This window comes from Paramisgurnus dabryanus, chromosome 16 (assembly GCF_030506205.2).
Source record: "Paramisgurnus dabryanus chromosome 16, PD_genome_1.1, whole genome shotgun sequence".
NCBI classification, from domain to species: Eukaryota; Metazoa; Chordata; class Actinopteri; order Cypriniformes; family Cobitidae; genus Paramisgurnus; species Paramisgurnus dabryanus.
Genome location: NC_133352.1, coordinates 27,367,796 through 27,381,037, shown reverse-complemented (window position 1 = coordinate 27,381,037; position 13,242 = coordinate 27,367,796). Strand labels below are relative to the sequence as shown.

Sequence of the window (13,242 nt, the reverse complement as noted above, 5' to 3'; positions counted from 1 at the left end):
GTGAGTATTGGTAACAAAGATTTCATTGAACTGAGGAATACAGGCCAACATTGTGCTGCCTTCCAAATTTATACAAAATGACAACACACCCCACCAAAATGCTGGGTTACTACCCAGCACTGGGTCAAATGGTATACCCTTAACATGTTGGGTTGCAATTTAACCGATGCTGGGTTGTTTTAACCCATTGATCAAATGTAAACATTTTCTGGTTGACAGCTGGGTTTGTCTTTTTTTTATTACCCAGCGTTTTAGAGTGTAGTTGTTTGTGGTTAAGCTGCACTCTTGAATTATAGTCACAAAAAATAAAAACATACTCGGACTCTGTATATCACATCACAAAAGGTACTTCAGTTTAATAAGGATTATAAAACTACATGAAAAACACACAATAAGCCATATTAGAGTATATTAGCATAGCTTACAAAGTTATTAATAAAGTCAGCAGGGAAATGTGCAGTATTAAAATATTTATAAAACACGTCCTTCAGAAAGAGATTTATCAATTGTGAAAAATACAGTATTGCCCTGTTACCAAACAAGATGTCAATTTTGCAATCCTTCTGGCAATCAGTTACATTTTATAATAAATATTTCCATTTGTGCTCATTAAACTTAAAAGGTGCAGTGTGCAATTTTTAGAAAGATCTCTTGACAGAAATGCAAAATAATATACAAAACTATATTATCAGGGGTGTATAAAGACCTTTCATAATGAACCGTTATGTTTTTATTACCTTAGAATGAGACGTTTTTTATCTACATCCCGAGGGTCCCCTTACATGAAAGTTGCCATTTTGTGCCACCATGTTTCTACAGAAGCCCTTAACGGACAAACTTTTTTACTAAGTTGTCTCCGAAGATTACATGTTTGTCCGGTGGCGGCAACCGTAGCTTCTCTATGCGTTTCAAAAGCGAGGGGTGAGCAGTGAACTGAGCCATTGGTTGCAATTCGCAACCTCACCACTAGATGCCGCTAAAATGTACACACTGCACCTTTAAGACTTCTACTTCGTGAAATATATATTTTTTTAATATTCAAGTTTTCCATAAAATACATGGATTGAAAAAATTACTGACATTGAAAGCACAGTCAAGCCTTCCAAATTCAGTTTATTTTTTCATTCGTTTTGTTTGCTGCTCTTTGTCTCTTGAACCAAGAATTGCTGAAGCAAAAGCCAAAGCTCCAATGCCAACCATTGCCATGACACCAACTCCAACACCTATATTCACTGCTTGCCGCACCTGTGAGAATGGACAAAAATGTGCATCAATGCATATCAATTCACTAAGTGATAACCTATATGATTATTTGGCAAAATCTTAAGGGTAAATCTTTTTTTTTTAATCACAGGACAGTAATCAGTTTCAAAGTAACCATTTAAAAAGCATTATAATTACATCATTACATCTGTGAATGATCTGAAAGTGAAACTCCTGTACCTGGCGAGACTCTGGCTTTCCGTATCTTAGCTCTGTGACAAAGTGCTCACAATTCCCTCTAAACACACAATATGGAAGTTCCTTTGCCAGAAACTTCCGTGCCTCCCGTATGATCTCTCCGACAGGTCGAGGTTCATATTTATTATCCAGAAGATTGTTGATACGGTACTCATCATTGCCAACTACAGTCCAGAGTTCCTCCTTCTTCACTATGGCTTTGTCACAGAGTACTGACATCATACTGTAAGCCCCAGCATCAGCATGCTCAGCTATAAAACAAGAAATGTGATAAAGTACCACACCGTGTGCATTTTAGTATAATTACATATCTATACATAACTTTTAAATAACTCACAAGGTGGGGCAAGGTGAATCACAAAACCATTGCCAATATAAATAGCCCAGTGTTGGTATCCGCCTCTGAAGATTTCAATGAGGTCTCCTGGTTCTGGTTTTTGGTCATGCTAGAATACAATTACACCAGGAGTGATATTTTGTTATGTTTAGTAAAGGAATAGAAAAAAAGTTTGTTTTGGCTTTAAGATAGTATAACTTATAGATACGTTATAACTTTATACTTTAAAAAAAATTGTAAATTCAGTATTGTAAAATAGAAAGTGAAACTGTTGCTGCTATTATGTAAGACAATAAAAAGATAACAAAAGACCTGTTCGCTTTGTTTTGGTGAAGTTTTAGTTCTCTAAAATTAAAAGTTTTATACTGTTTATCTCTCCATTTATGTATGAACTTAAGCTGTGGACACACCTAATGATTTTCGCACAGATTATGAATGTAATTTGATCATAAAGACTGGGCACAACTAGAAATGACTATGATCAGTCGTTTAAAATCACAGATAAAAATCATTATGCAAGAAACACTCTTTAAGTGTGTTGAGTCCGATCTTAAAATGTTTCAGAAAGTTGTTAGGTCAAGCCACATCCCTTAAGCAACCCACAGTAAGCTACAACAGTAACAAACCCTTTAATTTTATAAATAGAAACTACGAAACAAATCGTCTTTGTTTATATGTCACTTAACTTTATTCGTCATTCTTTACATTCTTTTCAGGTCAGTAAAACACATTTACCTTAGTCGGTGCCATGGCAACCTTCTCAGTCTGCTGCTGGTTTTGACACTGTGTTATAACAAACACATAAAAGCTAGAGTTTAATTCCTGTTTCTTTTCGTTGAGTGTTATCGTAAACCAAACGTGTCTGCTGTCATATGCTGTTTCGGGCTTTGTGGGTTAACGTTACATAATTCACATTCAGGAAACACGTATGTTTTGAACATTCTTTAGTAAGTTTATCGTGTGTTAAAACAAGATGAAATAATAAAGATCATATACTTACACAGAGGTGTTATTTGAGTAAGATTACCATCCACGCGCCTCTGGTTGCAGTAAAAATAACATCAGAGGTAAAAATCAGCTGATGGCGCTTTAAAGAAAGCGGACTGACCAATCAGCATGCAGATCTCTTTTTCTCATTGGTGAACGCTCTTAAAGCGCTATTGTTATTTTTCTGAAGGCAAAGCAAACTTTACTGTTGTTTAAAGGTACAATTTGTCAAATTTAGGAGGATCTATTGATAGAAATGCAATATAATATACATAACTATGTTTTCAGTGATGTTTAAAGGCCTTAAATAAACTGCGATCAATCAGTAGGCAATACTAATGTTTGGGTTAATTAACAACTAGTTACATATTACTTAATAAATAAGTAATATTAACTACTGAATGTTGAATATCTCCTGGAAAACTATACCTACATATCAACATTTACATACCAATAAATAAGGTCTGATCCTGTGCATCCCTTCGTGCCCCCCACAAAAAAAATGAAAACCTAATAATATGAATTAAACAAAACATATTAAATTATACAATGAATGTAGTGATGTTGGTTATAGCCTTATTCTTCTGAGGTTTAATTACACAGAACTTATAATAATGTACTTTACACATTTTTTGAAAACTGGGGGAATCCAGTTTGAGAACTACAAATAATACAATCTAAAAAAAATGTTTACTTAATTACTTTGACTTACTCATGTTACCTTTAATCAAAGAAAAGGCTAAATATTGTAACTATAGGATTCAATTTTTATGTTACCATATTAGTTGAATTCCACATTTTTATTGTATTTATTTAACCATAAACAACAATAGGAGGAATACACCTCTTAATAGCCAACTTATCTTACAAAATGTTTCCATGTTTTCAAACTCTGTTAGATATATACATCCTGTTATGATGGTGATGTAGGACGAACCCAAAAGCAGACAAGGGATGAACACTGAAGACTTTTATTATAAAATAAAACAGAAAACAAAACCCACGAGGGGGCAAAACAACATAAACAGGATAACTATAGACAGAGGGACTAAACACTAAACAGGACAAGATACCAAACTACACTAAACTGGATACACTTAACAATAAACTTTACTTCACACTAAATATACAAAAGACCTTGACAAGACTTGACAGCTTTACTCACAGGTAGTGATACAAATGCACAAGCACTGGACAAGGAATACAAGAGGATTATATAAGGGAGCAAATCAAGGGGGGAACAGGTGACATGAATCAAATGATAATGGGATGATAAATGGGGAAACAAGTAGGCGGGGTCAGGAGACGAGACAGAAAGCACATGGCCTAAATAAACAAGGCCAGTGCTTTCACACAAAACAAGGGTCTGTCATGATTCTGCCACAAGACTAGATTAAATAAAGGACAGGAGGGCAGAACCATGACACATCCTTATTGCTTAATTTATTGCTTAAATTACTCAAATTTGGACCATTATTTTAAAGTGAAAATCATTGTAACTTATTAGTAATTACTCAGTTTTTAATAAATTACTTATAATTTGGACCAATTATTTTAAAGTTAAAATCAATGAAACCCATTAGTAACTACTAAGGCCTTAATACATAATTCTTAAAAATTATTTAAAATGTGGACCATTATTTTAAAGTGAAAATAATATGTAACTTATTAGTAATTACTCAGGTTTTAATAAATAGCTTATAATTTGGACCATTATTTTAAAGTTAAAATCATTGAAACCCATTAGTAACTACTTAGGCCTTAAGTCAGACATAAGTCTTAAAAATTATTTAAAATGTGGACCAAAATGAAAATAATATTTAACTTATTAGTAATTACTCAGGTTTTATCATAATGCATATATTTTTAATCAATTCCTTAAAAATACTTAATTGTTACACAGATTACTAAATGTTAAATATTTAATTCATGAGTAGTCAGTCATATTTTACACAACATATGATTTACTCAAATACACTACTTATTTAATTTGACATATCTAATACAAAATGGCAATTGTAAATCCATGTGCCTGGCTTCAATTGTTTCTTTGAATCGCAGCAAGATCTGTGTAGCTTCTCTTTTCTGTAGTTTTAGCAGTTTATGAAAAAACTTTGAAGGCAAGGCTCGATATTTAAAGGAACAGTGTGTAAGAAATGTATATCAATTAATCATAAAATGGCCCTGATATGTCACTAGACATTAAGAAATCATTTTCATTTCAAATACTTATATCACTGACAACAGTGGTCCGGCCAGGATATTGTCATTTAAAAAGTGGAGTTGCAGCCCTCAACTGATGTTTATGTTGCCATTTTGTGTATTGGACACCAGTTGTGTGATTGCAGTACCAGTTTTAGCCACAAGTTTTGTTATTGCAATACCAGTTTTGGCCTCAATCCTACATACTGTTCCTTTAAAGTCGGAGAACACAGTGATTTTAACATTTTGAAATCTTTATTTGAACAAGAAATTAGCTACATTTGATTTTTACTGCAGTGCAAAAACACACATCAACAAGATATAACAAAAACAATGTGAAGAAATATGTGCTCAATTCGTGCTCTAGTTTGCTGTTAAGCATAATAAGCGTAGGCTTAATAGCAAAACCAATATTGTATAGCCATGAAAAAGAGAAAAGTTTGCTTCCAAAACAAAAAGAAAATCTCGTTTTTTGATTGTGCATTCCGTTGGCTGAGAATTAATATTAAAGGAACAGTATGTAAGACATTTTTATCAATTAATCATAAAATGGCCCTGATATGTCACAAGACGTTAAAAAATCATTTTCATTTCAAATACTTATATCACTGACAACTATGGTCTGGCCAGGATATTGTCATTTAAAAAGTGGAGTTGCAGCCCTCAACTGATGGGCATACATACTGTTCCTTTAATCAAACTGCAGTTGGTTTGTTTTGATTTAAGCCTTCATAACTAAAAAAATACAGCTAAGAAACACACTAAAACACAATAAAAACATAACAACATAACAAACATTTTGACAAAAAAATTGTGAGAGTTAACCGAGTTATCTCCATTTGGAACCAAACTCTTCAAGTGTTCTTACAAACCGCACACGCAAAGCATTTTAGTTTATTATGTGAAGAATATAAACAAACTAAACAAGGTATATGATCATTCGGCTTTATTCCCTTATAGAAATGATCTTTCAAACAAGAGCTGAAAAACAACAACAATTTCCAATCTAAGCTGAATTTCAGTAATGGTATTACACATGCAAACTATGCAAAATGTAATCAAATGTGCACCCTGGAAGTACAGAATTACAATAAAAACTTGAAAGTATATGTCAGAAATAAACTTGCCCTTTATTTAAATATAAACTACATTACACATTAGCACTAAGATAAAAACATGTGCGTTTTATAATTCATTTTTGTCAAATATTCAACCAGCCATATATTGGATTATACCGGTACAATACAAACATGGCTTTAAATTTAATTAGAAAACTTCAAAGCTATAGAAAAACAACATGTGTGACACTTCAGGCATGAGATTGAGATCAGATGTATAACACATAATTCTTTTTGTAGTTTAGTTTGCTTATACAATCTTGCATTTATGAAAATTTCTTATTGTCCACCATAAGCATATTAAGTCACTGCTGTAACTTTTCTATCAAATACATTTACTGACAAAAAAATTCAAGACCTCATTTGGTATTCAATTTCCCAGTGCTCATTTTTTCCCTTCTATTTGACTTCTGATCAATTTCGTAACAAAAAATACAAGACTCCCAACCCAAACTTACTCAACTTCACAAGAGGATTGTTCGCCTGTGAATACAGACAAAAACAGGATATCAGTTCACTTTGTGTTAACAAAAATGCTTACCACATTTAACCTAAATGCAGAAACTGCAGACTGAGCTTATGTAACCAAATCCATCCATTCATTCACTCATTCTCTAAACCAGCGTGTACTCACAGGAGGCTTGGACGCTATCACAACGTCTCAAGCTGTAGACAGGATCCCTGACAGAGATCAATGCATGGCTCACATTCACATACATACAATCACACACCTATGGACAATTCAGTATAGACTCACTAAACATTAGACGTCTGATGGACAGGCAAATCATGTCTATATTGCATCTCTTGGTCCAAGACCAATTCTTGATGTTAAAATGAGGTCCGCTATTTGGACATCTAACCATGACCTCAATTGGATGTCAATATGCAGTTCAACATTTTAACGTCGGACTAGGTAACTTTTTTAACACTAAGACAACGTCTAAGACATGTGCAGACAATTGACATTACAATAAATATATATTTTTTCTGTTTTCCCTCTTATTTACTGGTTTATTTTAAGTGTCTCTGAACCACAGTTTGTCTCTACATCGTCTCTGAATGTGTTTAATGTGGTACTTGTTATCATGTACATGTGGGCATTCCATCTGCTGCTGTGACAAAGAAAGCTATAGGAAAATTAACTGTATGCCACCCTCTAAAATGGGACTACAGTTATGCACAGATAGAAGCAGTATAAAAACGTCTAAAATTAATTTAAATTTGATGTAGAAAAGACGTCCACAACGACGACATTTGGACTACAATAAGCCCTTAAACAGAGGTCCAGTAAACGTCAATACTGGACATTTAGTAGACGTTGGAAAAAGACGTTATCTGGCGTCACAGTCTGCACCTTCAGGGAACCAAAACTGAATGTGCAAAAGATGTTGTTTCAAAGTAACTTTGCGCAGTGGGAGTTTAAAGGGACACAAGGCAGCATTTTTATGTTAATAAATCATCTTCGTAAGTCGGTATATGGTTAAATGACTCATTACATGACGAATGAAGACTCTCTCGCCCGCCCCTACCGTCTGTAGGAAGAATACCCCACTTGCAAGTTCGCTGTATCCGACCCGGTGTCCTTCAGTCTCGTATAGTCTTAGATATAGAACGCATTTACTCCCAGACACTAGGAGGAGCTAGTAGAGAAATAATACTCAGACTTGCCTTGTGTGCCTTTAAATTTGATGTAGAAAAGTCCAGTGAACGTCAATACTGGATGACCAGTAAACGTTGGAAAAAAGACATCAGCTGGCGTCACAGGGACCAAAATTAGATTTGCAAAAAAGATAATACGTTTTATTGACGTCACTTTGCGCAGTGGGGATTTAACCTGATTGGCATGTTTTTGGACTTGATTTCACTGCATACGGTTACACAATCACACCTGTGAATGTCAAACAATAGCATTTTATGTACCTGGCAAGACTCTGGGTATCCATATCTTATCTCTGTGACAAAGTGCTCACAATTGCTTGTGAGCATATTATATGTAAATCTCTCTCCCAAAAGTGTCTTTGCCTTCTGTACCATCATACTGATAGGTTGAACATCATATTGGTCATCCAGAAGGTTGTTGATACGATACTCATCCTTGCCAGCCACATCAGAGAGTTTCTCCATCTTCACTTGGGCTACTGTACTCAGTAGGCCCCCTTGAGTGCAAGACCCATCCGGAGTACACTCAACTATAAATATAAAGATAAAATAGAAGTAAGCTGTATAAATGCTTAGCCGTTATATAAAAAATGTGTAATCCATTAGACTTGAGCAAGCGTAATGCAGTATCTTTTATTACTGTTATCAACATTTTTTTTTTAAATAACTTACTGGGTGGCGAAAAGTGAACCACAAAACCATCACCAATATAAATAGCCCAGTGCTGGTATGCGCCTCTGAAGATTTCAATGAGGTCTCCTAGTTCTGGGATCTTATCATCCTACAAGACAATCATATCAGGTGTTACATTTTTGTAGTGAACAGCCAACAAGAAGGCATTTCATGACCCCACATTTATAGCAGGGCCCTGTTTAAGCAAAGATGCATTGTTTGTAGTTTTGTGTGTGCGCACATCCGAAGAGTGTGCATGGAAAGGCACATCTCAAGGCTCCAGATAGCGTGTGAATAAGTGCAAATGGTTCAGACAGCGCTCAAATTCAGATTTTCTTGCACCTAAATATTCACAAAATTACCTCAAAGTGCCTCAATTATCCAACTAAGCATTATCTGTTATGTCTTGAAAAGGCATGTTTGGATCCATGCATTACAGTATGTCTTAAAGCCACAACATCCCAAATAACCTTGAACTATGGTATTAGTGTAGATAAATCAAAAGACAAAGAAAAAAATCACTCACTGATCTTTACTGATTTGCTTTTTTAATAGTAATTAATCTATATATGTCACGTGAATACTGCAGTATTACTTTACCTTAGATTACATTCAATTCAATTTATGTACTTGGAAAGTAGCTATGTAAGACCAATCAAATTTCATTTGTATGCTTGTTTTGTTGTAAATATTTAAGCTATTGCTCATAATTTATTAATTTGTTTTAGTACTGAACATTTAGTTGTCTTCAATGATATTTGAAATTTATATGAGGTATGCAGCGCATAATTTTTAAGGTTATTAAGTTTTTGGTGTCCTATAGCCTTATTAACGTTAAAACAATAAAAACAACAATCAGGCCTCAATAAGTGGACTAATTGAAACTTAGTTTCTTATTTGGTTTGAATTGCTACAAGTTTTTAACAATGAATGGTATATATTGATATTAGTCAACATGACACAGCATTTCTTTCTGTACTTTATTTTCTTTTTTTATTGTAAATTTAATGCAATGGAACAATTTCACATTAACTAAACAAGTTTTGTCAGCTTACTCTAACTTACAGTGTAATTGCAAATTAATAAGCTTAAGTTAGTTCAACTCAAAAAAGCTAGTGACCACAGCACTTGTTTTATTGTTTTAATAATTTTCATTTGTCAGTCAAACTTAAACATTCATATGTAAGTTTATTTGCTATTTTGAAGGCAACAGGTTTCCAATTGTTTTTTTTTTAAGTAAAGTCAACTAATAATTTTTTGCAGTGTAGATTATTTTATGACTTACTGTTTATCTCTCTTTTTTGCCTATATACTTTGCTATAGCCTATATTCCTCAAGCAATAATAATTACAACACTGTGTAACAATAACTACCCCTTAAATTCCATAAGTATTTTTTTTTTATTTATTAGATTTTTTGGTCAACAAAAAATTTCCATTTGCATCATTTTGCACATGAAAACATAAAAACGTATAAGTACATACATACAATTATGCATATACACATTCAAAAGCATTCAAAAAGAAAGAAAAAAAAAGAATATTAATACAAAAAAATAAAAATAAAAAATTCCATTACACTTTTATTGACCAAAAGGTGTAGGCTGAAGCAAAAGCTTATTAAGCCCACCCTTAACTCCATACAAGCAGCAGTAATTTTTATTATTTAATATGGCGAAATAAAATATTTTCAGTATATATTTAGAAGTACATGCATTATCATTATTATTGTTATTATTTTCACTATTAATTTTATCATCGCTATTCAATATATCTTTTCAATACCAATCCTTTATAAAGTATTTTAAATTGTATTAATGACCTGGCCTTTTTTAACTCATCCGGGAAGCTATTCCAAAGCTGAACACCTTTATTTGATGGACAGTTTCTTCTTAAATTTGTTCTACAATATGGTATATTAAACATATAAGCCCCTCTTAGATCATAAATACTGTCTCTCAAGCTAAACATAGCTTTCAAGGACTGAGGGAGAGTATGTTGTCTTGCCTTATATACAAGTTTAGCTGTATACAAATCTACCAAATCATAGAATTTTAATGTTTTTAACTGAATACACGTAGAATTCGTTGGAGAATTATATGAAGAATGTGTAATTATTCTGATAACCTTTTTTTGTAGTAGAAAAACTGGAGTAGTTCTAACTTTATAAGTATTCCCCCAGATTTCTATTCCATATGTTAAATATGGAGTGATGAGAGAACTGTACAATATATATAATGCACTTTTATTCAAAATGTATTGCAATTTATATAAAATAAGTATTACCTCCAAAATAATTGTCTTTTGCATGTGTTAGTCATTTGTCATTCTTTTCAGGTTAGTAAAACATACCTTAGTCGATGCCATGACAACTTATCTAGCTGCTCTGCTGTTTTTGACACTAACAAAGAAATACATAATAAAAGACTTAAGCTTTTTTGTATAGGATATATATGTTTGTCTGAATGATATCAAATATGCGTTGTACTTTATAAGGCTTTTTGCATATTAATTATTACATAAACTTCACAATATAGTAAGTTCATAGTGTATAGATGAAATTAATTTTAAGATACTTACAGTATGTAATTGCGCAAGATTAGCCTTCCGAGAGAGTATATTTGGGCATCCAAGTACTTCTGTAGTAATATAAGGGAGAAATAGAGAGAAATATATAGGGAGGACTGACCAATCAGTGCATGTGCAGATAACAAAATGCCTCGATCTCATTGGTTAATGCCGTTAAAGGCATTTCTCTTGAATCTAATAAAGTTATCATATGGTATGTGCAGTATCAGACATAAAAATATTGTTTCCACTGTATTACGATTGCAAGCACCAAGCAGTATCAGTAATGGAAAAAATATATAACATCATACAGTAGTGTATGTTTGAGTAAGATTAGCCTACAAAAAGTCAGCAGCTCCAATGTTGATGTGCCCCGCCCAGAGTCTATTTTGCATCCACGTAGGCCTACTTCTATTCATCCCAGGCAGGCCGGTGCATTTCCAGTGCATGTATAAACAAAGATGAATATTTTTAAAACAGTGGGTTCACAGGCCAGAAAATTTACTATGGGATTTTTTGTTCTCATTCATTCTGTACAGTTTAGTGCAGTTCAGAGGTCAGTCAGAGATGTTGGACATGAAGACCTGGCTCACAATCTCTATTCCAATTCATCCCAGAAATGTTTGATACAAAATAATCGTCTTTTGCGTGTGTTATTGGTTTGTCATTATTTTTAGGTTAGTAAAACATAGTCGCCATGACAACTTATCAAGCTGCTCTTCTGTTTTTGACACTAATGATATAACAAATAAAAGACGTAAGGTTTTAATTTGTATGTATGTTTGTCTAAATGATATCATAAACAAAAAAATATGTGTTGTACTTTTAAAGACTTTGAGCATATAGTTTATTATTTTATGTGCGTAGTTAAAAAATATATATCATATACAGTAATGTGTGCTAGTAAGATTAGACTACCAGAGAAGTCAATTTGGGCATCCACATACTTCTGTAAAATACCAGAGAAAAATGTATGGGGGCGTTTCTAAGTTTTTAAAACACCAGGGGGGTGAGGCCAGATCAGTGGCTGGGTCTTGCTAAATTTTAAATTTTTGCAAAAGTGTTTATTGGTTAGCACAAAGTAGCAATCATATGTAACTTTTTTTTACATGTATTCATTTAGTTTTGCTTCGTTCATGTTTTGTTTCTTATAGGGATGTGCGCTGTGACAAATTTAGCAGCCATTTAAACAAAATGTTGTAACCGACTACACAATGCCCCCAAAATAGTCAAAAAACCTGCGTGTTTAACACGTCAGGGTTAAAACAACCCTGACGTCTAAACTTAATTTGGGCTGTCAGGGAAAATCAAATAGATGTCTAGCTCAAGAATAGACTAGTTTTTAAAGTTGGAAAAAATTAGGTACTCCATGAAAGGTGCGCTTAACCAATTCAATATAACTTGGGATCCTTTCAAACAATATGTCAAGGACCATGTGGTAATTTTAGATGAAGACTGATTCTATGCTTCAGCTGTTCTTTTTAAAAAAAAAAATTTTATTATTCTTTTTTTTACATATTTAAAGATTGAATTGTGTATTCTGAGTATTCTATTTGCTTTTTTTTTGAACTGCCACTTTTTTTTTCCTGTGTTGTTTTTGTTTGTAATGTATGTCATGTATTCCTTTTCTTGTTTTGTTTTTTGTAGTAAGAATTAAAATTAATAAAAAATAAATACAATAAAAAAAGACTAGTCATCAAATAGACCTCTATTAATTGACCTAATTTACGCCTAATAGATTGTAAATATGGGTCTAGGTTGAAACAAGGCTAAATTTGGGCTGTCAATGAACATCTAAAAGACTTCTAACCATAGCCTATAGCAGTCATTAAATAGACCACTATTAAATTCGTTTTACTCCAATATATCAGGTTCTCAAATGGCATCATCCGAACAAATAAAATATACAGCTTTTAATAAGAAAATGTAAATTTGTAACAACCTAGACAACTTTAGATAATACAAAATAAAATAAAAAATGAAAAGACATAAAAGACAAAAAAATATATTAAAAATACAATATGTTACATATAGATCACGTCAAACAACTTAAGATAATAAATATAAATAATGGCAACATCAAATATTTTAAATAACACTGAAAAAAATCTCTGGATGCACATGATTGAATTAAGTTTTCTTAATTTTTTTTAAGTTGTTGTCTACGTAATTTAATTATGTACACCAATTCAGCCTATTGAATCAAGTTTTCTTAAAATTAAATTAATTTTAATTT

At 32.8% G+C, this 13,242-nt stretch overlaps 2 protein-coding genes across 2 annotated transcripts; both read right to left on the bottom strand.

Annotated features, from left to right (window-relative positions):
* Positions 1–331: 331 nt before the first annotated feature.
* LOC135759121 (phospholipase A and acyltransferase 3-like) lies at positions 332–2,909 on the bottom strand. The gene is made up of 5 exons (XM_065273917.2): positions 2,799–2,909; positions 2,534–2,581; positions 1,799–1,907; positions 1,444–1,712; positions 332–1,245 (listed from the first exon to the last, which is right to left on the bottom strand). Exons 2-5 carry the CDS (start codon positions 2,546–2,548, stop codon positions 1,114–1,116), a joined length of 525 nt encoding a protein of 174 aa, XP_065129989.2. The 5' UTR covers positions 2,549–2,581; positions 2,799–2,909; the 3' UTR covers positions 332–1,113.
* Positions 2,910–5,918: 3,009 nt separating this feature from the next.
* LOC135759084 (phospholipase A and acyltransferase 3-like) lies at positions 5,919–11,128 on the bottom strand. Its single transcript, XM_065273912.2, has 5 exons — positions 11,019–11,128; positions 10,791–10,839; positions 8,440–8,548; positions 8,029–8,297; positions 5,919–6,588 (listed from the first exon to the last, which is right to left on the bottom strand). Exons 2-5 carry the CDS (start codon positions 10,803–10,805, stop codon positions 6,520–6,522), a joined length of 462 nt encoding a protein of 153 aa, XP_065129984.1. The 5' UTR covers positions 10,806–10,839; positions 11,019–11,128; the 3' UTR covers positions 5,919–6,519.
* Between the last annotated feature and the right edge of the window lie 2,114 nt (positions 11,129–13,242).

Coding starts and splice junctions, on each gene's coding strand:
- LOC135759121 (XM_065273917.2), bottom strand. Junction 1,713..1,798: donor GATTCACCTTGCCCCACCTT/GTGAGTTATTTA, acceptor CTTGTTTTATAG/CTGAGCATGCTGATGCTGGG. Junction 1,246..1,443: donor GAAAGCCAGAGTCTCGCCAG/GTACAGGAGTTT, acceptor CCATTCTCACAG/GTGCGGCAAGCAGTGAATAT.
- LOC135759084 (XM_065273912.2), bottom strand. Junction 8,298..8,439: donor GGTTCACTTTTCGCCACCCA/GTAAGTTATTTA, acceptor TTATATTTATAG/TTGAGTGTACTCCGGATGGG. Junction 6,589..8,028: donor GATACCCAGAGTCTTGCCAG/GTACATAAAATG, acceptor CTGTATTCACAG/GCGAACAATCCTCTTGTGAA.